Genomic DNA, 27,865 nt, shown 5'->3' with positions numbered 1-27,865 from the left:
TCCCAATCAGGCCTTTCAGGTTTACGAAAAGAATTATATGGACAGAATTACAAAAAGAATCAGTGTAGACCGGTAAATTTCCTCACTTTTCATTTTGCTGATATAAACTGGGCACATAAATGCAAATAGGGGCTAGCCTTAGGTGAAATCTTTCAGCCCTCAGCCAAACTTGTTTTCTCCTTCTTCAAAGCAAAGAAACAAGATTCAGGCCGGGGTAGGTCATCACCAGGCAGAGAGCGCTCCCATCACTGAGAAAACATGGCACTGAGTTCTAAGCCCTGGTCTCCATTTAGGAGCTTGGTCACCTTGGGCCACTCACTTAACTTCTCTGAATTTGTTTTCTCATTATTAAATGGGATCTAATAATACTTTCACATAGAGTTTTGTGTGAGTTAAATGAAACAATGTAGCACTGTGCTGGCCTTTAGCTTTTTATTAAAATGTGACATGGCATCTATTTGAAACTCGAAAGTGAATATCAAGAGGACAAGCAATTTACTATGGAAAGGTAGCAGACTTTTTTAAAATAAAAAGAAAAGAAAATATATATGCAAAATGAGAGCTAAAAAGAATGGAATATATCTCCTTGGAAAATAATCCTTTGGACCCTGTTGCAGGGCAGACAGTGGCTGGAAGTGTCGCTCCACCTCAAGGCATCACTGGGCTACAGTAAAAGGTCAGACCTCAGCTTAGCTCTAAGCTGGGAAGATAGATATAGGGACACACGATTCAGCCCTCCCACCATTTCCTTTCATTTGCCTGCCCTCGACTTGTGTCAGACCTGGCAGTGGACTCCTGGATATGGGGCCGTGTGCTAACTTGCAATAAATAGACTAAAAAGGGGGAACTTTGCAACCAAGCCAAGTCAAACACCACTGTGAAAACCTATCCTGAGTTGCCCTGAGGTGTTTCCAAAAGCAAAGCAAACATTATAAATGAACAGCGTGCTCTAATTCTCCGCCTCGGGGGAAACCAGCATAGGAAGACAGGTAGACTCTGTTTGCAGCTGGGGCAGGCTTCGGGCTCAGCGCCGCCCATGGGGTCACTCCACAGACACCCCCCACCACCACCACCAGATTTTCTCCACTGGCCACCTGATTTTGTGAGACTGTTGCTCTGCACCAGGAGACTATGGCAGCCCTTGCAGTGACTGGTCACCTAAGACGCAATAAATAATTTTTGGCTTTGCCCTAGCTGGCTCCGTGAGCTCTAATAAGTCACTAGTTTGTCCTTGACTAATGTATCTAAAATCAATATTTGTTGTCTACGTGTCTAGATCTGTAATTCTCAACTTTACCACGCATAAGAATCACCTGGGTTGGTCTGGGGCTGACATAAAAATACCAGTTCCCAGACCCAGCTCCTGAAATTCTGATTCAGTAGATCTAGGTCTGGAACCTACCTTTTAACAAGCAACCCTGCAGATGCTAACACAGGCAGACCTCAGGTCCACCTTTAGAAACTCAAAACACGTATAAAACAGCTTGATTTTTATCCCCAATTGTGTTGTGTTAACATCCTAAACTGACTCAATCCCTAATGAGTAATTCTTTCTAGGAACCCAGGCCCATAAAGCAAAATGGCTGCATTCATACATGCTTGAAGGGAAAAACTGATTGAGTGTTCTCAGTCTCTGGATTGTGCTGTGAGGGCAGAAACAGATATATCATGGTCTCGGCCTTCAGAAAGCCTGAAATCTCGCTGGGGCGATGACTTTTGAGTGGAACACCAGCGAACTGGAGAGTCAGTGAGTGATTCAGGGATGGAGGGACCTGGTCCACCTTGTTCCTGGGTGCTGGAAACAGAGGCTATATCAGTGCATGTGCTTGAGAGAGATGTCAGGGAATCCAGCTCAAAGGACCAAGCCTGAAAAGAGAGATCTACCATGTGCTGTTGCAGTGACACAGCAGCCAGAAGCTCGCAGGGAGAGTTGGGAGGGCCGGCTGGGAGGAGGGAGGAGAAGAGCCATCAGACCGTGGTGTGGTGGCCAGAGGGCAGAGGAGGGCATGGAGGAGGAGATGTGATGAGTGAGAACCCAGAGACAGTACTCAGTGGTGCACCTGATGGAGCGGGGAAGGATGTTGAAAATACTGGTAGAGGAGTTTGGTTCTAATGACAGGGGTGGAGGGGGAATGGATTTCTAAGTTGGGATGTAATGTTAAGAGAACAGTGTCTTCTGGAACAGGCACAGTCAAAGATGAGCTACAAGGTTGGGAGCTTCCATGGATGAATTCCCCGGGATTCCATGAACTGAGTTCCATGGACTTCAGTGTCTGGAGAATGAGGGTGCACTGGGTTGAACAGTGTCCCCCTCTCCAAATTCATGTCCATCCTAGGTCCTCAGAATGTGGCCTTATTTGGACATAGGGTCACTGCAGATGTAACTAGTAGAGTTAAGATGACATCATACCCAAGGAAGGTGGCCTCTTAACCCAATATGACTGGAGTCCTTCTAAGAAGAGGAGAAAAGACAGACACAGAGAAATGATGACAGAAGCAGAGATTGGGGTGACGCGTCTGCAACCCAAGGATGGCCAGTGTTTGTGGGCAACCACCAGAATCTAGGAGAGGTGCCTGGACAGACTCTCCCTCCAAACCCCCATGAAGAATCAACCTACTGATGCCTTGATTTTGGACTTGTAGCCTCCTGATATGTGAGAGAATAGGTTTCTGTTGTTTGAAGCCTCGCAGATTATGGCTTTTTGTCCTGGCAGCCCCAGGAAGCTGATGTGGGGGTGGAGGGTGCTGAGGAAGAAAAGGAGGTGAGGACACATCTGTTGGGAGTGAAGGATGGCCAGGCAGTGGCAGGGTCTGCTGAGATGGAGCTGCCACCGCAGGGAACCCAGCAGGCACCCATGCCTCCCCCCAGCGGGGTCCACAGAAGACAGGGGGCAAGGTGCCTCTGAGGAGGCCTGCACACAGGGCGGCTCCCCCTCTGCACCCCTGCACATCTTCCTATTTCCGCTTCCACGTATTTCCTAAACAGATACCACAGTAGCCACATGCTTCGTAAAGATTTCTGAGCCTCCTCCGGAAATTAAAGGATTTTTCTGGTTATTAAATGTGTACCAAATGATTGTTAAGAGCAGGTCTTGTTTTTCCATTTAAGTATTGGGTCGTTTCAAAGAGAAAACACAATGCCCTCATTTTCCTCACTAAATTATAGCCCTGGACTTCCCCTATAAATTCAAAATTGGAGAAGGCTGAGGGCAGAATGGCCCCATTCACACACACACACACACACACACACACACAAAAAAAAACAAAAACTCGAAAGGCTAGTTTCCCATGAGTCTCGGGCTCTGGTGGCTTTCCCCCAACCCGTGTGTTAAGTCACTTACGGCTTGCCATCATCATTGATATCATCTCTCTCTCTGTTCCCTTCCCTCCGTGCCATTTCCTAAAAGCAACCACACAAAGGTTGCTCTCCTGTCATATTAGGGCGGCTTGTGTGCGCTGAGACTACAAATTGGTAAAAATTAAAAAATTTTAAAAAACAAAGCTGTCTCATCCAGACAGCTGGATTGCAGAAGGATGCCCCTGTCTGGGTGGCTGACTTACAAAGAAGTGCCAAGTGAGCCTCTTTGGGAGGAAAGGACATGACCCCCGGGCAGGGAACGAGGCTTGGCCAGTGGAGCCTGGTTGGGTTTTAGCTGCCAGGAGGCCCCTGTTTGCACAGAGCCAGTGCCCCACGGGCAGACCCAGCAAGCTCGGCCCCACTCCAGAACCAAGGAAGGTTTGGTCATCTCTTCCTTGGAACTCAAGGACTCCGCTAAGGGTGCTCCCAGCTCGCTGTGGGCCACTCTGTGTGCACGTCTTGCCCTGCTACTGTCAGTCCTCACCTTTCCCAGTCACAGCGAACCCTCATAACACAGTTTTTGAACTTATATGCACGTATCTCATCTGAGACTGGAAATCTTATTTTACTCTACCAACCTGCCGCCATACGAGCAGCTTCTCCCATCCGTGGTCCCACGGGTCTTTCCTAACTCAATCCAGACAAGAGATGTCAGGCAAAACTCTGCGTAGCAGGAAAAGCCAACTTTTAATCCTCCAGGACCAGAGAAAAAGGCACTATTAGTATCCTGTCCCTATTGCTCTTCTCGCTTCTCTCATACTTGTCCCAGCACACAAAGGTATCCCCTTCTTGTCAACAGTGTCACCGTCAGTGGTGGAGACAGAAGATTGACCACCGTGGAGGGCCATCATTTCCATCCGTTTCCTTCCATGCTACCCAGCAAGCAGCAAAGGAAATTAAACCACAACCCTCTCGAGGCCGCCCCCGGCGATCGTGCTCCTGGAATAACATGGAAGTCTCTGGCAGCAGGTCTGGGGCGCGGCTCATAACTCAGCCCTTGCGGGGCGGCTGATGCAGGTGTCTGGAGGTGGTTGAGACCCTGGTGGCAGCAGTTAAGGTGACACATGTGACCTGCACGGGGGAACAAAGTCTCAGTTAGGCGGTGATGAAATAAGGAGTGATTTCTAGGCCTCGTTCCGGCTTCCCTGGGCTTAGGGCAGGCCTTTAAGGTGATTTATGTGAAGGCTTTGAAGTTAGGTACTTTCACAGCTCTTACCCAGCCTGCTTGAGTTTGCTGAAAGATAGGAGTTATTGGAAATATGAAAGATCAATCTGACGGAAGAGAAAACAGACTCGGAGCTGCTTCCTTTTGAGAACCAGAGAAAGCCTGTGCGCCCTGCCATCTCTTTTCCTTATTCCGCCAGGCTGGCTTCTCCCGTGGTGGGAGGGAGCCCCGCGGGAGTGATGAGCATTTGCTCTGGGGCCCCAGCCAGGTGACCCACACCAGGACAGGGAGCTGCCCTGCTGCCTCCCGGGCCCCAAACTCCCTGCCTGGTTCTGAATCTGGAGGAATCTGCCCCCAGGAGAAAGGCTTATTTATATTTAAATTCAATTTGCCAACCTCTAGTATAGCACCCAGTGCTCATCTCATCATGTGCTCTCCTTAATGCCGTCACTCAGTCACCCCATCCCCCAACCCTCCTCCCCTTCTGCAATCCTTTGTTTCCCAGAGTTAGGAGTCTCTCATGGTTTGTCCTCCTCTCTAATTTTTCCCCACTCAGTTTCCCCTCCTTCCCACATGGTCTCTTTCACAATTTCTTATATTCCACATGTGAGCGAAACCATAATTGTCTTTCTCTGATTGACTTATTTCATTCAGTAGAACATCCTCCAGTTCCATCCATGTCAATGTAAGTGGTAGATATTCATCCTTTCTGTGGCTGAGTAATATTCCACTGTATATTACATCTTCTTTATCCATTCATCTGTTGGAGGACATCTCAGCTCCTTCCACAGTTTGGCTATTGTGGACATTGCTGCTATGAACTTTGGAGTGCAGGTGTCCCGTCGTTTCAGATACATCTGTATCTTTGAGGTAAACATCCAGTAGTGCAATTACTGGGTCATAGGGTAGCTCTATTTTTAGCTTCTTGAGGAATCTCCATTCTGTTTTCCAGCGTGGCTGCACCAGCTTGCATTCCCACCAATAGTACAAGAGGGTTCCCCTTTCTCCACATCCAACCAAAATTTGTTGTTTCCTGTCTTAATTAATTTTAGCCATTCTCACTGGTGTGAGGTAGTATCTCATTGTGGCTTTGATTTGTATTTCCCTGATGGCAAGTGATGCACAGCATTTTCTCATGTGCTTGTTGGCCATGTGTAGGTCTTCTTTGGAGAAATGTCTGTTCATGTCTTTTGCCCATTTCATGACTGGATTGGTTGTTTTGGGGGTGTTAGGTTTGATACGTTCTTTATAGATCTTGGATACTAGCCTAAAAGAAAGGCTTTTAAATTCACTTAGATTGAGCACAGTCCTTCAGAAACCTCAATTTTGATGACATTAGTTTTTTGTTTTTGTTTTTGTTTTGTTTTGTTTGTTTTTTGTTTTTAGCTTCCTAGGACTGATGGAACAAAGTGCCACAGATTGGGTAATTTAAAACAGCTGAAATTTATTCTCTCACAGTTCTGGAGGCTAAAAGTCCAAAATTAAGTTGTTGGCAGGGCTGTGTTCTCTGAAGGCACTACAGGAGGATCCTTCCCTGCCTCTTTCAGCTCTTGGCCATTGCAGCAATCCTGGGCATCCCTTGGTGTGTGGCTACATCATTCCAGTCTCTGACTCTGGCTTCACATGATCCTCTGTCCAAGTTTCCTCTCCTTTTGGGGTGAGGACACTAGTCAGATTGGATTAGAGCCCATCCATATGACTTCATTTTGCCTTATTTACCTCTTTAAAGGCTCTGTCTCTAAATATAGTCATATTCTGAGGTCCTGGGGGTTAGGACTTCAACATGGGAATTTGGGGAGCAACACGGTTCAGCACATGCCTTTCCATGCCAAGGTGGTGAGGGTTCAGAGTCACGTCATCATTCAGTTGTATGGGAGGGGGGAGCATGAAGCTTCTTTAATTCTCTTCATCCTGAGTCCTTGTCCTATGGTTGCAGAGGAGATTTTAATATTTGACCAGTATTAGTATTACCTTCATCCTTTCTGGTTGAAATGATCATCTTTGAGCGAAGCAGGCTTCAAGAGGGAAATGTTTACTGGTAGGGTTCATCTCTCATGAGTGCTGGTTCTCTCCTCCCTGCACTCATACTGAGTTGGCAGCCAGTGCACAAGGCAGCTCACAGTCCCCATGGGGACATGACTGATCTCCCATCCAGTCCTGCCCTGGCCTCTTCTACCAGGAAGCTATGCTTATCCTGGTGATTGTGCTGATAGATACCTACTCAGGGAAGCATGGGTTGGGTCTGCCTTCTGGACGTCCAGCTGATGTCCTTACTGAAGACAAGGGACTGAGGGACTAGGCTTAGGGACTCTCACATGGGACCAAGACACTTTGGAGATCCCTCAACATCTGATGGGATGCCCACTCCATCCCTGGCCAAGGTGGACTCCTTGCAGCCATTGGCTCCCAGCCAGACTTTTAGCTACATGCTGTACTTCCTTTGGGGACATGTGAGGATTCCTGGATCACTTCCAGGCCTCAGAGGAGATGAAGGAAGCCAGGAATCCCAACTCAGGCTCACTCATCCCACCTTCCCATGACCACATTATGCTCCCCGACACCCAAGCATCCCCATGTTGGGATGGGGTTATCTCCCCCAAGGATTCAAACAGGAAGCAGAAGAAAGGCCCGTTTTCTTTGGACTCCCCCAGAATATTCAATTTGGGGGAGATTGAGGCAAGTGTATGTGACTACCAGCTTCCCCTTCCTTGGTCTCCCTTCTCCTCTTTGTCCACCAGAGCTGGAAAGAACAGCTTCTTCTGTTCCTTGGGGCAAGTACTTGAATGCATTGTCCTGAGTTTTCTAGATTATAAGAATTTCAGAGATCAAATCTCTATGCTTTGTTCTTTATATGGTGATAGGAGCTAAAGGAATTTTAAAAATTATCTCTTGCCAATCAATGCCTGATTCTCAAGAACAGTCTTGCTGAGAATATAAAAACCTATATTGAATATCAGAAGCAAAGAACCTAGTCTTTCTTGCTACTTCTTCTCCATGCCCTGCCTCCCAGGGCAGCCAGAAGAGCAGCCCTCTCTACTCACAGATCCTCCAACCCAGTTGGGACTCCTAGGATATCCCACCTCTCTGTGGAGCCAACCCTGAGACCAGCAGAACAGGACAGAGCCTCTCACCACCTGCTTGCTCTAGGGCTGCCTTCTTTCCTCCTTGGACCCAGGAGTATCTAGTGGTCATCCAGGGATTTCCTCTCAGGTAACAAGAAAACAAATGAACTAATGGGAAAAACTGGCTTGACATGTATTCTTTCAAGATCAGGTCTTCCTACTCCTGGACCTCAGTTCTTAAGATGAGGGCCAAGAATCTGACCAAGTCCTTCTTGGTTCTAATATGCCCATCTCTCCCAGCCTAAACAGCTCCCAGCAGAAATGGGGGGAGTATGCATTTTCTGTAACTGCCATAGTAAATCACCACAAACCAGGGGCCCGCAAACAACAGAACTTGATTCTCTCACAGTTCTGGAGGCCAGAGAATGAAATCAAGGTGTCATCAAGGCCATGTTCCCTGAAGGCTTCAAGGGCTGTAAGGAAGGATCCTTTCCTAGCTCTTCCACCCTCTGGGGGCTCTTGGCACTCCTCGGTTTGCAGCTGAATCACCTCAATCTCTGCCTCATCTTCATACGGCCTTTCTCTCTTGTGTGTTTCTTTTCTTCTCCTATAGTGACACCAGCCATTAGATTTAAGGCCCACCCTAATGTAGTATGACCTCATCTTAATTACATCTACAAAAACCTTACTTCCAAATAAGGTCACAAATAAGTTTCCAGGTGGACATGAGTTCTGGGATGGAACAACACTATTCAACTCACTACAGGGTCTCAGGGGTCAATGCTTCCTAATATTGCTCACTCTGGTGGTGAAACTCCAAGTACAGAATGAGTGTTCAGGAAGAGAAAGGTGCCTGTTCATCCTCACCCATTCCCCATTCAAATATTTATTTGAAAGCAGTATGGGTTTTCATAATTGCCTCACACATGCCTTCCAAAGGTGGCAGCTCCCACAAATATTGGCCTACAGCATTCGCTCGGGGCTTACCCACACTCCCCCTTTCTGAAACAGCCCTCCCCTTCCCCTGGTCATTTATACCCATTTGCCTATTTGTTTATACCTTTTCTTGTTCCAAAAAGGATTTCAGGCAGATGGTTTTTATTACCGGGCTAAATGAACACAGCAAGATCCTGTAGCAAATACAGTGTTCTCTGCAAACATAAATTTCCATGAAACCAACATGAAAAAAACCCAAAAGCACTTGGAAATTAAAATGATGGTGTTAAGTTTGACATTGGGCTCCTTTCTTATTTTCGTTGACTCTCTTAAACATATTACATTCCTCGCTGCTCTGCCTTTGCGAGCTTTGTGTGTTCCTTCTTGTTTTCTGATTAACCTCTTTATGGAAGAGGCCTCCGGTGGAGAAGGGAGATTTGGGATTATTAAGAGCTGGAAGGTACAGATTCAAGTGCCTTGTCTTAGGACCAAACTTTAGAAAGGAGGTTGTGAGTAATGTCCATCAGGGCACAAACAAATATCATTCTATGCTTATCAGACTGAATATTGAGAATATTCTTCTTCCTTTGAAAAAGGGCCTCTTGGTGTCTGCGTGTCTCGAGAGCCTGAATTTGTCATCCACAAACTGTCTGATCCATGGCAACTGTGATGTTTTAAAACTGTCTGAAGCCAGGACCCAGCAAAGCCATGTTGCCTGCTCAGCTGCAATGAACATAAGCCAGGATTGGAACAGAGAGCAAGGCCTTTCTGAAAATCATGCTTAAGACCTGCTCTTGTTCACTCAACAAATCTTGATGGAGTGTTCAGTGCCCTCCTGCAGAGCTCCACTGTGACCCCACTTGCTCATCACGACTGCCTTTTCTGACAGCTTGAGGGAGGGCTGGTGACTCTGGGCTGGCAGCTTATGGAGGAAGGAACTTAAGCTTGGGTCAGAGGCCCAGATTCTCCTATGAGCAGCTGTGAGGACTGCACAAGATGCCTAAACTTGATAACAGATGCCTCACAGAGTCGTCTGTAGGATTAGATAATAAATAGTCTTCGTGTAAGCACTCAGCAAATTAGAAGGCATAGGAAACTCAGACGTGCGGCACCAGCATCAGTAGACTGTGCGTGGAGTGGGTAGCAATTAGAAGGAGTCCAGGGCGGGCGAGGCCTTTGTTCAGAACGGCAGATGGATGACCCGGCAGTCTTCTCTGGTCCCACCTGGAGCTAGGCTGCCTGCCTGCCAGCTCCTGCAATGTGCTGCATGACCACCTCTTCCCTTGGTAGCCGCAGGCCTGCACCAGGCTGAGTGGGCCTTCCCACAGCGACTCCCTGAGGAAAGAAGGGCTCACTGCAGGAAGACCACTGTTTCCTGGCCTTAAATCCTGATAGTCCTCTGTCCTCCCAGGTGGGCCAGGGTCTGGATTTGGCATTTGGCTCTCAGAATTATCATCTAGAATAGAGATAAGAGAACAGTGTTGTCTTGGTTAGTATCTGAGAACATTTATTCCAATGAAACTCCTTTTTTTTTAAAAAAAAGATTTATTTATTTATTTATGAGAGACACACACAGAGAGAGAGAGAGAGAGAGAGAGGCAGGCTCCATGCCGGGAGCCTGATACGGGACTCGATCCCAGGACTCCAGGATCACACCCTGAGCTGAAAGCAGACGCTCAACCACTGAGCCACCCAGGCATCCCCTTGTGGTAATGAACTACCACAAGACCACACTGGATGGGGTGGCCCCACTCAGAATGGCTAATATAAAACACGCATCTTATGTGTATGTGTGTGCATGTCTTTTATTGTGGTAAAATACACATAACATAAAACTTACCATTTTAATCATTTTTAAGTGTACAGTTCAGTGGTGTTAGGTACATTCACATTGTGGTACAAACATCACCACCATCCATCTCCACAATGTGTTCGGCATACGAAACAGAAACTCTGTCCCCATTAAACACTAACTCCCCAGCTCCCAGTAACCACCATTCCACTTTCTGTCTTTATGAATCAGAGTCCTCTAGGGACTTTATATAAGTAGAGTCATGCAATATTTGACTCTTATGACTGACTTATTTCACTGAGCATAATGTCTTCAGGGTTCACCCATGTTGTGGCAGGTGTCATAATTTTATTCCTTTCTATGCCTAAATAATAACTGCATTGTATGGATAGACTTCATTTGTTTATCCATTCATCCATCAGTGGATATTTGGGCTGCTCCCACCTTTTGGCTACTGTGAATAATGCTGCTATGAACATGGGCACACACATGCTTGTTTGAGTTTCCACTTTCAATTCTTGTGGCCTCTTAATAGTTAATACATAATTCTTTGGTGGTCACTATTTATCAGATGATCTCCAAGCACTTTGGCTGTGAAGTTACTGGTATCTATCTCATCCGACAGGTTAAATCTTCCTGTGTCCAGAGTACAAAAGAACAATTAGCAAAAACAGGATCAGGTTGAAATGTGTGTTGCTGAGGTTGCTGTCAGCTTCATCATGGGCACCAGATAAATAAAAGTGAGGTCATGTGTCACAGATATGTTGTTTAAATTTCAGAAACGTCCCATTTCATACCAAGTGACCAGCATTAGCCAACATATTTATGTTCAGACAGCCCCAGTGAAGCCCTGCTTGAACTAAAATCTACATAGTCTTCCAGGATAAAAGCATAAACAGGAACCTATTTAATTTATTTCCCCGTGGTCTCCCCTATTAAATACATTTGCCATCAGTTCACTTGTGTATTGGAAATGTCCCCACTAAGCAAAATTCTTTCTGATACTCTTTCCAGGTAGACTACAAAGCACTATTAACCCTAGGTATTTCTGAAGGATTTTTTTTTAAGATTTTATTTATTTATTCATGAGAGGTGCAGAGACAGAGGCAGAGACAGAGGCAGAGGCAGAAGGAGAAGCAGGGTCCCCGCAGGGAGCCCGATGTGGAACTCGATCCCAGGACCCTGGGATCATGACCTGAGCCAACAAAGGCAGAGCCTCAACTACTGAACCACCAAGGCACCTCTTTCTGAAGGATTCTTTCAAGAAATAGGCAAAGGTTATAATTAATAATTGATGGAAAATGAGGGTTCTCCCCTACTAGCTGCATGGCTTCCAGACTGTTACTTGGTTTGTCTTCATTTTCACTTTGTAGTCATTTAACTTGGGATGAGAATGTGTCCTGAGGCAGCCAAGGAAGAAGCTTCAGGAAACAAAACAAAGCATAAGATTAGGAGGGCATCTTGCTTTTGCTCTGTATTTGGAAATGAACTTGACTGATACAGCATCTTCTGCTCTATCAGTTTAACCTGCATTCAAGTATCAGTGCTTCCCGCTGAGATTCCCTGGTCCTAATGAAAATCACGGTCTCATTCCATGTAGTAAGGAACTAGTGAGCCACAGATATCACCAGCTGTTATGGGTTGAATTCTGTCCCCCCAAAAAAGGTATGTTCAAAAGGTATGTTCCTAATTCTGGTACCTGTGAAGATGACTTTATTTGGAAATAGAGTCTTTGCAGATACAATCAAGTTCTGATGAGCTCATTAGAGTGGGCTTTAATTCAGTATGTCTGGCGTACTTATAAAAGGGAGATGCTGGGGGTGCCTGGGTGGGTCAGTCGGTTGGGCATCCAACTCTTGATTTCAGCTCTGGTCATTATCTCAGGGTCCTGGGATCAAGACTTCCATTGGTGGGATCCCTGGGTGGCGCAGCGGTTTGGCGCCTGCCTTTGGCCCAGGGCGCGATCCTGGAGACCCGGGATCGAATCCCACGTCCGGCTCCCTGCATGGAGCCTGCTTCTCCCTCTGCCTGTGTCTCTGCCTCTCTCTCTCTCTCTGTGACTATCATAAATAAATAAAAATAAAAAAAAAAGACTTCCATTGGACTCCACACTCAGGGAGGAGTCTTTTTGAGATTCTCTCTCTCCCTCTCTCTCTACCCCTCTCCTTTCTCTCTCTCTCTAAAATAAATCTTAAAAAGGGGGTGGGGAAGCCATGTTACGAAAGAGACAAAAAGGAAAGAAGCCATGTAAAGACAGAAGCAGAGACTGGAGTAATACAAGCTGCATGCAGAGGAGGGCTGAGGATTGACAGCCACCACCACTGGAAGCTGGAAGAGGCAAGGAGGGATCCTACCTAGACCTAGAAGGGAGCGAGGGCCTGCTGCCACCTTGATTTTGGACTTCTTCAGAACTGAGAGAATACATTTTTATTGTCTTAAGCCACCCAACTTGTGGTACATTGTTACAGCAGCCCCAGGAAACTAATACACTGGACAGCTTTGAAGGCTACTCACTTGGTGAAAAAGTAATAATCCCCTAGTCTGACTTTGCAATTCACTCTTTATGTCAGAAAAGCACCGCTTAAACCCAAAAATATGGGATTTTCAAATCCAGATTTAACAGACATTCACACATAAATGATCATATTCTCGCCCTCCTCCTGTCTCACTTGTCTCAGGGCAGTTCTAGGGTATTTCCCTAAAGAAAGTATCTTTTCTTCCAAGTGGCCCCAGGGCTCCCAATTCTAAATGCAGACTGTGGCTGAGCATGGATGGCCTGGCATGCCCCATACCCCTCCCAGTGAAAGGCCAGCAAGCCCCCAGTCATCCTCAGTAAAGAGGCCAGACTTCCTGTTTCTATGATGGATACACAGATGCACACCTGTCCCTGCCCCCTCAGCCCTGTTGCAGGGTCGAATGGCTGTGAGGCTGGTTGTTTCTTTGTTGCAGTTGGTCTTCTCTTCCTGCCTGAGTCAATAGCTGACAGGGAAGGAGCCTTCCCCACCAAGCTGGTCCCTCCACAGATAACACTATTGTCAATGCCAGGACACCAAAAGGACCCCGAGCCAGCACCTTAGCAACCTGGTGCCTGTAAGAGCCCTCCTTCTGAAGAAGCAGCAAAAACTCTCCTTCGATGACAGGAGCCTGGCAGCTGCCAACTGATTTTGGGGATCTGGTTTATATAGTGATATAAGCCCAGATGCTGAGGCCAATCTGCCTGGGTTCAAGTCTGCCACTTAGAGCTGGATGACCTTGGGCAGGTCATTTATCCTCTTGGAACCTCCATTTCCTCATCCATAAAATGGTGTTAATGGTAGTGCCTAGAGTAACGGGCTATTTTATGGGTTCATTTAGTAAATATATGTAATGTGCTTAAAACCACAACGAGCATACAATTAGTGCTATGTTAGTATTGAGGATCATTTTATTATTGCTACTACTAATACGAGGCATCCACCACAGTTGGACCTGTGCCAACTTAACATGTAATCTGGAACAAGAATTTCCATGGGAGTCTAGTGGCTTCCACGGGATATGCTGTCTATAAATTGAGCAAGGTCAAGTTCTGTAATGGCCTTTACCCCAAGAAGAGAGCTAAGAGTCTGCTAACTGCAGACTCAAGTTGCCTGCTTGTGTGTTACTCAAATCAAAAGGAGCCCAAAACAGTAACCCAAACCACAGGTTTATTGCATATGTATAACCTCCTTTTCATTAATTTGTTCATTCAACAAACTTTTTACCCACTCCCTAATGTGTGTCAGACCCTAGACCAGCTCTATGAGAAATCAAAAAATGAATCAGACTTCAAACACCAGTTGAGAGCAGAATAAAGGTGATCTATTCATCTATCCATCTTCTGTCCATCCGTCTATCCAACCATCCATCCAACCATCCGTCCATTAATGTATCTGCCCATCCATCTAATCTGAAGCATCTACTGGCTTCTATCATATCCACAAAGACAGAAGTCACCCTAGCTCAGTAGAATGATTTTAGGGGTAGACCTTCTTCCCAATGCTCCTATGTCCCCTGATCGGTGTTTGAGATTTCACTATTAAATCTTTATCCTATAGACTTAAAAATACCTCCTGGGTGGGGTAAAATGTTAAGCTGTTACGAGTCATTTGCACCTGAGAGTTTAAAAAAGGATCCAAGGGTGGACTTTGATGGCAGGTAGGAGCAACAAGGATGAGGGTCCCGGGTGGGAAAGGAGGGCTGGAGCTCCCAAGCTGGCCTCCCTGCCTGCCAGTTGTCCCTAGTACAACTTACTCTGTGTGCCTGAGACCCCACACTCTGAGGGGGCAGGAGCAGTATCCGTCTTGCTCACCAAGCACCTGTTGCTCACATATGCTGGAGTTCAATCAATCAATCAATTAATCAATAATTGATAAACCTGCGTCTTTGCCCTCTGTCCCAGGAAAGGCTCATTTGTCCATCAGGAGCCACTCACCAGGGCCATGGGCCTGGGAGCTGTCACACTTCAGCCCAGAACAGGAATGAATTGTTCCAGAGAAAAATCAAGATTAATGAAGGTTTAATGAAAGTTCTACAAAACATAATATTATGTCTACTTTGCTCACAGTTAGATGTAGCATTTATTTAAAAAATCATAATCTTTTTAAACAAATTTGGGTTCTCATTTTGTCTGTTTCTGCAGGATTTCCCAAAAATACACAGTCAGTGCCAAGAAATCAAAAGCAGTTGTAAACTAAGTGTATTACTTGCAGCCAAATCACCCCCCAAAACAAAAGTATTACAGATCATCCCCCAACATTTCCAGCTTAAAACTACAGATCGTGCAGGTGCATTTTACTATAGATGATAGTTACTGAAGAGAAGAGGCTCTGGACCTGTGATGGCTCTGAACCAAAGAGGATTTTGTTTATAACAGTTACTTCTGGAGAAGAGATTAAAAAAAAATAAAAAGCTACGTGGATTTAGTTTGCAGGTCAATCCTCCATCAGTAATATCTAACAGACACTTCTGAACTACTCCAACCTCGAAGCGGTTCCACAAGACACCCCATCTGCCATCAGGCTCCCATTGCCAGGGACACAGGAGCCAGGTTCTGGTCCATGCTCAGGGCCGTTTGCCCACTGTTGAGTTCCTTCACTGTCTTTAAGTATCAACCAAAGCCGTGCAGATGGAGGACTGCTGTGAAGAGAACACAGAAGCCCAAGTCCCCACCCTTGGAGTGTAGTGATGGAATCAATGAGAAAGAGTTAGGCATGTGGGTCAAGTTAAACCACAGTTCTCAACAATTCTGTATCCCAGAATGGCTGGCTGCACACCTGGACGGGCTGGGGGCGTTTCCAGCACAGCCCTGTTCCTTCCGCCACCCTCAGGAGCTATCCTACCTTCAGAACTATGTCCAGTCTTACTTCCCAAACTTTTTGTACATCCCAAGAAAGCCAGCTTCTTCTTTTGGCACTGGCTTCACATTTCACCTTGTCCGTTATCTCCAACTCGTACCAAACCAGCCATCCTTCCACACAGTGCTCCAAGACCCATCCCATTCCATACTCTACCAACATATACCGCCTAACTGCCCAAGTCTGCAATTGTAGCCGACAAAATAAAACGCAGTTGCATGTTGGTTCAAAATCCAATGGCTTGTGTCCAGGGCACACCAGCCTGCAAGTTGAGAAACTCTTGAGTTGCTCAATATGATAAAAGTCCCACACAGTATGGGGACAACTGCCAGGTGACCAGCCCAGGGGAGGATGGGTGGTCAGGGCCAAAGGAGGGGATCCTTGGCAGGAATCAGGCCATTCATTGGGAAGCCATGAGTAAGGACACAGAGGAGTGCACAGCCAATGGGCCTGGTGCAGGGAGTGTGGGCGGGTGGGCTGGGCTGACAGGGGATGGTGCTGGGCTGGGCAGCCCTGGAGAGTCACCAGAGGGTGTTATAGGGACGAGATGACTATGTTCAGATGTATTGGGCATTTTTCCAAAGTGCGGAAAGGACATTTCTGGTTGGTCCTGAAAGTCTGCCTTGGCCCAGCTGCCTCATATCACGCACGGGGCAGTTAACCATTCAACCGATGACACATGTGCCCACGCAGGCCCTTCTCAAAGAGCAAGGTAACACTTTTCTCTCAAAAGTGTTTGAGAGAATCTGGCTTTGAAGCTTCCGGTTGGTGCAAGAGGGAAGACAGGAGGGCGGCGGCATCCCTAAGGAATCCTTGTTTCACACAGGCTGGCCCCCAGCCAGAGTCCGGAGCAGCCCCACTGATGAGTGACCTGATGAAGCGGATGGGACTCAGGGCCCCTGCATGTGAGTCTGGGGTGAGGCTATGGGAGGGTTTAGGATTGACAGTCATTTGTCTTGGGGCCATGAGGCACCACTGACCAGAGGCATGAGCAGGCAAGGGTTCTCCAGGTGGCACAGTCCATATCCCTCTGCAGAAATGCAGCTGACGCAGGGTTGGAGGTCCCTGGGGGACCCCAGCAGGCAAGGGTGAGGACAGCTGGGTTCCTAATGAGCCAGGAAGGACAAGACCCCATTCCTGAGTGTTTGGGCAGAACTCTTTCATCACTGGCTGGCCCCGGTCCGGGAGCAAGGGCTAAATCTGTTGAGTGTTTCGAGGTGGCATCAGCTTGAGCTCACTGTCACTAACCCTTTGCATTGTGACTGGCTTATTTCTCCTGCAAAGAGAGGCAAATGGAGCATCCAGAGTTTCCAGGCATGGGAGCTTTTTCCTCCCCATAACCTGTACTCCTCTCCACCAACACACACACACACACACACACACACAGGCATGGGAGAAGGGGCAGGAAAGTTATAGATCTCTCCTAATAAGGGTAAAACGGGGAATTTCCATGCAATCTGATCCGTGAGTTAATCCTTCAACTACCTTGAACCCCACATCCCCAACAGCTGCCATGGTCTTCCCAAGATGGGCGGTCCTCCTGAGGCCTGCTGGGAGGGCCACAGGCAGAGTAGAAAGGGATCCGGGATTAGAGCCCTGAGAGGGTCCCCAGACCCTGGAGTCACTCAGGACACTGGCTTTTGGCTGCACATTCCCACCAAGAGATTTAATTCCTGCAGTTTTCAAGGTCAAAAATCTCTTAATCGCTCGGTTTAGTTTTGAAGTCTTGGGAAACCAGAGAAGAGCCCCCATTGCTGCGTTCTCCAGCGACAGCGCCAGGTCTTGGGTGCCCGGGCTGGCTTCGATGGAGTCGGGAATGGATTTATCTGTAATGATGATAAATCTTCAGCAGCACAGATTTTGCATTTGTTGGGTGTCCTTACAGCGCTTATAGGTTTTTACATATATATTATCTCAGCATCTTCTAGACAGTTCTGGGAAGCAGCTGTTATGATGTAGATAGCCAGGTGAGTCATTTAAGGCTGAGCTGTTAGCTCAAATTAGTGAGACTTGAAGTCGGCCTCCATTCTTATCTGGCACCATCTCCTTGGCAAAAATTTCTTATGGTTACTGTGTTTTACTTACCCACATCTATAATGGGACCAATGCTTTTTAAGCATCTACAAAGAAATCTGTTTAAAAAAGGAAGAAACACAGATTCTTTCTTTGGTACCATGAAAATGTTACTGTAAGTATTTGTTTTCCAGTTTTTTTTAAGTAAAAATCAATGCAATTGAACTTCAGTTTTTGTTTTTAAAAAGTTATTCTCCACTTATATCAGAGAGTATCTTCCATTACACAGAACAAGAAGTCTAAAAGCCTGTTTTCAATGCTTCTTCCGATGTCTTTTTTTAAAATTCAGACAGTCAATCTTGCCAGTTCAGGAGTGATTCTTGGCACTTTTAAACTCAAACATTCCTCCCTGCAGCTGATCTTCATATTCCTCGCACTGTTTGCGGGACCAGTGGCCGCCAGGGCCACAGGCTTTTCCCTGGGCTGCCAATAGCAATAACGCACCGGGGATTTTCCACTGGGGGCCGTATGCTGGGAGGGTGCCCAGGGCTTGCTCTCAGAGGGCCTCCCGTGTGGAGGATTCTGGAAGGGACAAGGAGTATCTGGGACTCAGGCACCTCACCACTTCTTGCTAGGGGCTGGGGACCCTACCAGAGGGTAGGGGCTTGGAGCAGAGCCTCCCAGAAGCAGCAAGCCACCCAGAGGCAGCTGTTCCCTAGACTTGGATGTGCACACCCAATGCCATGCACACCTACAGCCTCCCTGGAACAAGAGGAAAGTGAAAACAGATTTAGTACGACAGGTCTGTTTCCATTGGAGGCCGTTCTTGGGCATAGGAGACCAGCAATAGCTTTGTTTTTGAAAGGCTCCTCCTTGGCAGATATTTACAGAGGCATCTGGGCTGCACTTAAATGAGGAAAAAATAAACATAAGAAACCATATTTTTTATCCTGCAGAACACTGCAAAAGTGTCTCCTGTTCCTTTCAACATCTCAACAAGGTGTACTCATGGGTGTAAGAGAGAAAAAAATCCCAACGTCCAGTTCCTCACTCCATCCATAACCAGCAGGGCAGGCTTCAACCTGCCAGGTCCCATAGGACCCCACCCTCAGGAGAGCCCCATGCTTGTTTAATGTACTGTACTAGCTTATATTTCATTCATCTTCAAATTCTTAGTGATTTTTGAACAAGGGGCCCCCATTTTCATTTTACACTGGCTTCTTCTGCAGAAGTCCTGAGGATGGGCAAAAGTAACCAATGGTGGCCTGTACTCTTCAGAGAAAAATGCACAACATGGCCCTTTGTCTATGTTTGAAGACTAAGCTAGAAATGCCATGCACTATTTCATCAGTGAGGGTTTTGCCTTTATGAGGACTTCTGCAATCTGAAATTTCATGCCTGACCCAACGAATTCTAAACTTCTTAAATGTTTTAAAAGCACATACCTGAAAGTATCACTGGTCTCCCTCCGAGGGCTGAGCCAGTCATATCCTTACCAACGTGAATGTTATTCTTTGGGACCAAGGACAGGAGGAGATTTGTTTCCAGGGGCCATCCAGGAAAATGTAAATGCCTCCTGGGGTAACTTCTTGGCCAAGATCAATACATGAGGTGGGCTGAGTGCCCAGGACAGGCTGGGGTCCCCGAAAGAGGACTGGGGTGGTAAGAACAAAACTCTGGGGGGCACTGGGAGGGCACTTGATTGTCCAAGTCCTTGAAAGAATGTTCTAGGCTCATGTATCCCATCCTGATTCTCTCTTGAACCCATAAAATCACTCCACTAACACTGTGCTTACCAGGGTCTGCAGTTTCCTTCACGTTGCTAAATCTAACAGTCATTTCTCAGTACTCAGATTACTTCATTTGTCTGATGACCTGGTATAATGGATTACTCTCTCCAATGTGGATCTCTTTTCGCACTCACCACTCTGGGTTGCCTCCTTCTTTGTGGCCACTCCTGTGTCCTGTACTGCTACCTTGTCCTCATCACCCAATCTCTGATGTTGGAGGGCTCCTGGAGTCATTGGGAAGACGAAGGTCTAGGCTTTCATCCAATCTCACGGCTCTTAATCCCAGATCTATGCTGTTGTGTCCCAAATCTAACCACGGATGTCCCTACCTCGGCAGTCATAGGCATCTCAAATTCAACACATTCAAGACAAAACTCCTCTTTTCTGCCCTTCGCCCTCCAAAACTGCCCACCTCCTACTGTCTTCATCTTCTCAATAAATGGGGCTGCATATAGCTCTCACACCCCATGGGTCGTCTGCAACAACCTTATTTCCAAATAAAGTCACATTCTGAGGCATTAGGTATTAGGATTTCAACATTATCTTCTTGGATGGACATAATTCAACCCATAACACCCCTTACATAAAGCTTTCCCTTGGAACATTTTAACTATGAATCATTTAATTTAACAGTTTAGACAATACCCATGTCTTTTTACTCTTTTTAAAAAAGATTTATTTATTTGAGGGAGAGAGAGAGCATGTGTGTGTGCACTAGTTGAGGGAGGGGAGGAGGGAGAGAATCTCAAGCAGACTCCCTGCTGAGCACAGAGCCCAACTTGGGCTCAATCCCATGATCCATGAGATCATGACCTGAGCTTAAACCAAGAATCAGACACTTAACCAACTGAGCCACCCAGGCGCCCCATATTTTTTTTAAATATTTTTCTTGTGTAATAGGTTTTTATTCTCCTATACCTTGAAAAATGAAAAACAACAACATAAGAAATCTATACAACTATCTTGTCAGGAAAAACAGCTATGCAAAGGCACCAGTATGTTTTAGTACATGAAATTCAATAGTTTCATTTAGAAATATTTATCTGCTGTATTTTTAATGGATTCTAAATGAAATTTGGTGAGCTGAAATTAGAGAGATAATGCCTCCTGAAAAATGGCTTAGAATTTTTACGGCTGTGGTTATTTAAACTTGCGTTTTTCACTAAATCAATAGATTGCTCAATCTCGCTGAGTTGAAAATGGTCTCTACAAGCATCCAACCACATAGCCATGGTTTTCATTTGTATTAACACAGGCTTTTCCCCAAACCAGTCCTTATTATGAAAAGTAGATTTTTCTTTGGTCATCCAAAAGACAGGGGAAAGATTTAATCTATAAATTGTCATGTCTATATGATGTGGGCAAGATATTTCACATGAATATCCCTAAATAACACGAGCAAGTCCTAACCACCATGGTAGTAATAACTTAGTCATACAATTATTCCGTCTCTGGCTGTCACAGAAAGACTGCAGTTCTTCTGCAACATGTGTAGATGGCAGAGAAGTCCTCATAAATTTAAAATACAGATGCCTGCCAGTCTGAAAAATAACCCAAGGAAAGTTACAGAAAGTTTGGAATGGTAATTAAGGAAACTTCATTTTTAGAGCCAAAAAACCCACAGTATGGGCCCATCCTGAATGAATATAAAATGGTTTTTCCAAGATATTACTCTATCACTTTCTCATAATCCTTATATATTTGTGTAAGAAGATGCACTATAATCGCACTTCCAGAGGATACCTAAGCTGCTAGCAAAAAAAAAATCCATTTTGCTTTGTACATTAACAAGAAACACAGTATCCAACATGTACTTAGGAAATACTGGTTGGAGTTATTTCTTTTGGATATACCGTAAAAGTCATTTATTTTCTCATGTTAGTTTTACTAATTAATCTCATTAAGGTGAATCCAAATCTCCCTTGAGTTTATTCTTAGTTTCCAAGTTGCAGCATTTGTGAAATATCTCAGCAGCAATGAAGAGCCAGTCTGGTTGGAGTGACAAGAAGGACAGACAGCTTTTTTGAACTAGACGTTTTCTAAAATTGCTGAACATCAAAGTTGAGACAACTCTGCATTCTTTCAAAGTGCAAGGACCATCTTCTTTTAAAAGGCAGCTCTTCCTTTTCCTTGATAAGCTCTAGGAAACCAGGTTTTTTGCTGTCTCTGCTATGGATCCACCACCCGGTCAAGAGCTGTTGAGGCAGACATGTGTGAGATGGTCCGTTCCCAAATGGCTTTAAATCTAAAATCTGAATCTGCTGCAGGGCAGTTCAAGGCTGGAGAGAGGCTGAGTGGCTAAACCTTCCTACTTTTCACCCAGACAGGAGCATCCAGGGGATTCGAGGTAAAAAAAAAAAAAAAAAAAAAAAATTCCCCACACGTCTGGCTCCTGCCCTCCTTCCTCATAAATGACCTGCACCACTCCCATGCCAGGTCCCACATGCCCTTTAGCAGTGCAGGTGGGGAAGAGTCAGAAAGCCATGTGTTCCCATAGGTGAGCTACTCATAATGGGATTGAGTATTCGAGGAGTGAGGTGGGGGACAGCTACAGGTAGCCAAAGGTGAGACTTCTGAGGGATGGGAACATCATGTGACTCAAATGTCCTACTGGCCTCACACCTGCAGCCCTCCAGGAAGTCTGGATGGCCAGCGAGACCTGAGCTCACACTCCACCAAGCAGGAAAAAGGTCTTAAGAAGACTGGACAAAATGAAGAATGAACTAGATGTCTCAGGGACCATGGACAGTAAAAAAGCAGGAAGAGGGGCTAGGCGAACAATGCCTCTGTCCCCTGTCCCTGCCAGGTTGTCCCCACTGGCCATTGCTGTTGAAATGACATCTAACTGGGAGACAAAACTCCGAAGTGGACACAGCTGGAGTCCAGGCAGGCTGGGAGGCTGAACACAATGGAGAGACTCTACCATATGCTGAGAGTTCCTGCTTTTTTTTTTTAATTCTTTCTTTCATAAAAGAAAAAATTCTTTCTTTCATAAATTTTATATATATATATATATATATATGTATATGTACGTATATATCTCACAGACAACAGAGGAAGGAACAACATAAAAGTTTATATGGAAAAAAAACCCCTCACCTCTCAGATCTGGTGCTCATAAAACCAGATCCAGTTGGAAGGGCTGACAAGTGCCCTGGCATTTTTCACAGCTGCCCTTATGGATTTTCATGCTGTTACAGCCCTGGGGCTTTCTGAGACTCTGCTGGGGGCAAACCCTACATCCTGCTGGCCTTCCAATCTGTGCTCACTCAGCCTCCCCAAAATCAAATTTTGTTGTTTTGCTTTGTTTGGTTTAGCAACTCAAACTCACCTTTGCCCCATTAAACTTTCAAGGGACTTATATCCTCTCAGTCTGCTTGCCAGAGTGATCTGACTTCAAGTCGTTCCCTGGAAAAGTCAAAAGAGGATGTCTCTAGTCAAGGAAGTTTAGGAAATGCTACCCATACTTTTCTGGGAGGTTCGCAATGCATACCTGCCTGTTATGAGCGGTGAGAGGGCCTGCACTCTCGATGCCTCCCACACCCACCTGACAATTATGTCCTCACGCAAGACCTCCTGCAAACACAGCGTGGCAGAAACATCGGCTGGGAAATGCCACCCTAAATCCTGCTCACTCACACACTAGGTTGCATATTGCCCACCTCGGAGTGGGCTTTGGAGACTTTGTGAACCCAAATGCAAGACGCAACCTTTATTCCTGGAATGCGTTATCTTGTTATGCTCAGCCCCACCCACCCAGCCGCCTGTCAAGGTCTTTTTGGAACTTGATTCTTAGGACCATATTTGTCTTGGACTCATGTCTCTCTAGCAAATGTTTCCACAGGCACACACACGTCTGCAGGAAAAGAGTAGCCCATAGGTGAAGCCAGTTGCAGCTCTTCAACACAGCTGGCTCATTGAGTCCTGCATGCGCAGCCCCTCTTGGGAGGCATGCTTGGGCAAGATCCTTCCGGAGTATCAGGGATGAGTTTTATGTGGTTTCCAAGGAGATGCATTCATTTGAAGTTGTTTTTCCATCGAATGGCCCCAAAGTGAAAAGTGGTTGCAGGGAAGCTGAATTATGACTTAATGCCAGTAGCAGCTGCTGGTAACTACAGGGAAGGGGTGGGGAGCTGGTGGCTGGGAGTTGGGGGTTCATTAACACTCACTTCTTAAATTAGCAAGTCCTCCTGGTACAAGTTTAAAAATAGAAACCTAATGGTTTCTAAAATTAGCAGTCATGGCTTTCCATAAATATTTAGACCTCTAATAAACTTCAGGTCCACTTCCCTAGACTAATGGGGTCAAGCAGGCTTAGCTTTTATGCCACATTCTTGAGGATCAGTGTACTTAAAATGATTGACCTTGACAAGCAAGAGCTTTGAGAAGCCTTGGACCTGGGACAGCCTGCATGGACATCAGCCTGGGGACAGCCACCGGGCAGGCCTAGAAGGATTGTAAAGGCCATTTGGAAAAGTTCACAGCCTCTGGGCTACCTGGAGGAACCAACTGTCCAGGTTTGCCTGGTACTGTCCTGATTTCAGGCTGAAAGTCCCCTGCCCTGGGCACCTCTCAGTCTTCAGCAAACCGGCTCAGTTGGTCACTCCGGTTGCCTGAACCACTGCAAAAGGATTGAGACCAATGTTTTGGGACGTCTTTGGGGAGAAGAGTCAACTCTCCAGAAGGGCCTTGATGATACCACCTCTCGCTCTTTACACCAGTGTTGCTCCTATTTATTTGAAGAAGCTAGTGTTTGTAAGAGGAATTAACCACAGAAAGGACCAGCCAGGCTAGGCATAGAACTTCATGCCCCACACAGAGTTTCCCTGTGTGAAAACAGGATGAACAGCTGCTGCATGGGGAACACACCAGGCAGCATTAAGTCAAGGCACACGCAGCACCCTGCATCGCTTACACCCAGAAATTGGAGCTTTGGTGTCAGCTCTGCTAGGGTGCTCAGCGCATCAGGTGGGGGTTCCTGAAGCTGCCCCGGCCCACACATCAGAGCAACCCCTGTGTGGGCCCCCTCTCCTCCCTGGCAGTGACTGCAGGGCAGCCGAGGCTGCTCTGGGCAACAGGCACTGTCAGGGTCCCCGACCCCGACCCAGCACTTGCACAAAGTGAGCACTTGCTGAGTGGAAGGAAAAGCCTTCCTGCAGAGCCTAAAGGGGACCAGCATCCTGATGAGGTGCAGGGGGCCGGTCAGCGTCAAGTGTGGGTGAAAAACACTGTGTCCTGAACAAATGATCCTTTAAAAGGCCCGAGAAAACTCACTGCCAGGGGACTGCATGTCCTGTTTGGCACCACACCGTTATGCTGTCACCGAGCTTTGCTTGTTTGTTAACCAGCATAGAACTAAGAATCTCCTGCTACGACGCTCAGACATCTAAGCCCCATATACAGTTTTAAATCCAGCAAGATGATGGTAGTTGAGTAGGGGATTTCTCCCCAAGGGACCCGGGGTTAAAGACGGTCATAGTGAGCGTCAGCAGGGCCTGGGAGGTGTCCTGCCAGCCCACCGTTCTCTCCTGGCAGCCTCCCACACTTCACTGAGATGAAGGAAGAAATGGGTTTTGCCTACTGAGGTCTTCCTTGGTTCGGGATGCTGAAGTGACTTGTTATCAGGGAAGCGTCCCTTTTCTCCCCTCAGGACCAGGAGATACTTTGGGGCTCTGGGGTCTAGCTCCCTCGTGTTAGAGAAAGAAGCTGAGCCCAGAGAGACCCCCCGAGTCACCCAGCAGGTAGGGGTGGCAACACGGCTTGGTACCCTGCCCCAGGCAAGAGAGAGGAGCCGGTGGTGGCCACTGGGGTATTTCTGCTGGCCCTCCCGCCTTCCTTCCTCCCTTCCACTCCTCCCTGCATCATTTTCCCTGCTTCTCTCCATCCTTCCTTCTAATATTTCCCGAGTGTCCCCTATTTGTCTGGCACTACACAGGTGCTGGGTCCCTGCCCCCAAGAAGTGTTCTAGATTTTGCCATGGTTAGAATTTTTTAAACCTCTGAAATGACTCCGCATTCCTGTCTCTCTGAAAGGCAGGTGGCCATGCTTGGTTTGCAACAAGCCCGCCACCCTGCAGAGAGGTGAAAGGGGAGGCGGCTTGCCTGGAGGGGGTGGTGGGTGATTCGTGGTGCTGGGCTGAGCACCTAAGGAGCTGGTGACCTTGGTCATCCCTGGCCCCTGGCATCAGTAGGCAATCTCTAAATTCACATCCAGCTCAGGATTCTGGAAGGAAGCATCAGCCCCGCCTACGGATGCTAAATCTCTCCCACCCGGAGAGCACAGGGAAGTCACCACCCTGAAGGGCCACCGCAGGCTAATTTCTAAGTCGTAGGTAACACACCACTTGACTCTTGTCAGTCCGTTGGCCGGTTTATTTTTTTTTAATAATAAATTTATTTTTTATTGGTGTTCAATTTGCCAACATACAGAATAACACCCAGTGCTCACCCCGCCAAGTGCCCCCCTCAGTGCCCGTCACCCAGTCACCCCCACCCCCCGCCCTCCTCCCCTTCCACCACCCCTAGTTCGTTTCCCAGAGTTAGGAGTCTTCATGTTCTGTCTCCCTTTCTGATATTTCCTACCCATTTCTTCTCCCTTCCCCTCTATTCCCTTTCACCATTATTTATATTCCCCAAATGAATGAGACCATATGTTTGTGGCCGGTTTAACAACCGAAGTGATTACTGGCCACACGGTAGGAGAGGAGATTCAGATGCAGCAGAAGTGTTTCAGGGTAGACATAAGGTAGAACTTGCCACACGCGCTTGCTAAGGGCTGACAGATGGCAAGTGGGGGGTGTGGACTGCCCTTCGCTGGGGTCCCCGCCGGGGTTCCTGCCCCCGTCCCTTCCCCTTCTGGCCTTCCAGGGAAAATGTCGTAACCCGGCCGCTCATTCCTTCACCCAGTGAAGTCTCAGCAACTGTTTTTGAAAAATATGTTAATTGTCATACCAACTGCCTATGGAAAACTCAGTTTCGGTGGCAGAAATAAATGCAGCGAGATAATCTTTAACTCCTTTCCTTCCTCCCCCCCACCCCCCGGCTTCATTAGGACTCCGGCGGGCGCCTGAGCGAGCCGGGCAGCGGGCACCCGGACCATGGCCAGCACGGCCGTGCAGCTGCTGGGCTTCCTGCTCAGCTTCCTGGGCCTGGTGGGCACGCTGATCACCACCATCCTGCCGCACTGGCGCCGCACGGCGCACGTGGGCACCAACATCCTGACGGCCGTGTCCTACCTGAAAGGGCTGTGGATGGAGTGCGTGTGGCACAGCACGGGCATCTACCAGTGCCAGATCTACCGCTCGCTGCTGGCGCTGCCCCGGGACCTGCAGGCGGCCCGTGCGCTCATGGTCATCTCGTGCCTGCTGTCGGCCGCCGCCTGCGCCTGTGCCGTCGTGGGCATGAAGTGCACGCGCTGCGCCAAGGGCACCCCGGCCAAGACCGTGTGCGCCGTGCTGGGCGGCGCGCTCTTCCTCCTGGCCGGCCTGCTGTGCATGGTGGCCGTCTCCTGGACCACCAACGACGTGGTGCAGAACTTCTACAACCCGCTGCTGCCCAGCGGCATGAAGTTCGAGCTCGGGCAGGCCCTCTACCTCGGCTTCATCTCCTCGTCCCTGTCGCTCATCGGTGGCACGCTGCTTTGCCTGTCCTGCCTGGACGAGGTGCCCTCCGGGCCCCACCAGGTGCCGCCCAGGGCCACCACGGCCACCACCGCTCCCGCCTACCGGCCCCCCGCTGCCTTCAAGGACAACCGGGCCCCCTCAGCCACCTCGGCCTCGCTCAGCGGGTACAGACTGAACGACTATGTGTGAGTGCCCAGGGCCTGCCCCTCCCCGAGCCCACGGACCCCGGGGTGGCACCCATGCACGGTCCCGGCCACTCTCGTGTCCAGAGGAATAACATGATCGTGAGGGGAGTGGGCTTAGAACACAGGGAAGGAGGGGGGAATGGGAGGAGAGGAGCTCTATATACCAAAGACTTACAACAATCCTTTCTGGGTTTTTTATTTATTTTATGTATTTATGTGGGTGATTTAATAACAGCTGAATGCAAAGCAACTCGGGAGTTTGGTCTGTGGGGTTTGTCTGCGGTATAGGAATAAACCTTTTGGATGTGGTCGTGCACGAAATAGACAGTATCCGTTTCTGTTTCCGATCTGTCCTGTCTGCTAAGGTCTTGTAACCACCGCACACCGTCACAGCTTCACGCGGCAAAGCGATGGGGACACTCGGCGAGGGGCCCCGACCCACACATGATGGGAAAATCAGAGGAGGGCTGGGCTGATACTCATCGAAAAGCTGCTTGAGCAACACCCACCAAAAACTGTCAACTCCAGCTTAAGTGCAGAGGCAGGGCAGGAAGCACAGGGCTTTGGGGGG

At 47.5% G+C, this 27,865-nt stretch overlaps 1 protein-coding gene across 6 annotated transcripts in view; it reads left to right on the top strand.

Moving 5' to 3' along the window:
- The window catches only part of CLDN14 (claudin 14), a 59,181-nt gene extending 31,566 nt beyond the window's left edge, over nucleotides 1–27,615 (top strand). For 3 of the 6 annotated variants that reach the window (XM_049104648.1, XM_025449823.3, XM_035709364.2), the window contains 2 exons: nucleotides 16,512–16,590; nucleotides 26,539–27,615. In XM_049104648.1, coding sequence (XP_048960605.1) covers nucleotides 26,585–27,298 — 714 coding nt within the window. In that variant the 5' untranslated portion in view covers nucleotides 16,512–16,590; nucleotides 26,539–26,584 and the 3' untranslated portion in view covers nucleotides 27,299–27,615. The other 3 variants (XM_025449824.3, XM_025449822.3, XM_049104649.1) reach the window with 3 other exon arrangements.
- The last annotated feature ends 250 nt before the right edge of the window (nucleotides 27,616–27,865 follow it).

The sequence above is a fragment of the Canis lupus genome, chromosome 31 (genome assembly GCF_003254725.2).
Source record: "Canis lupus dingo isolate Sandy chromosome 31, ASM325472v2, whole genome shotgun sequence".
NCBI lineage: Eukaryota > Metazoa > Chordata > Mammalia > Carnivora > Canidae > Canis > Canis lupus.
This window is presented reverse-complemented; position numbering and strand designations above follow the sequence as displayed.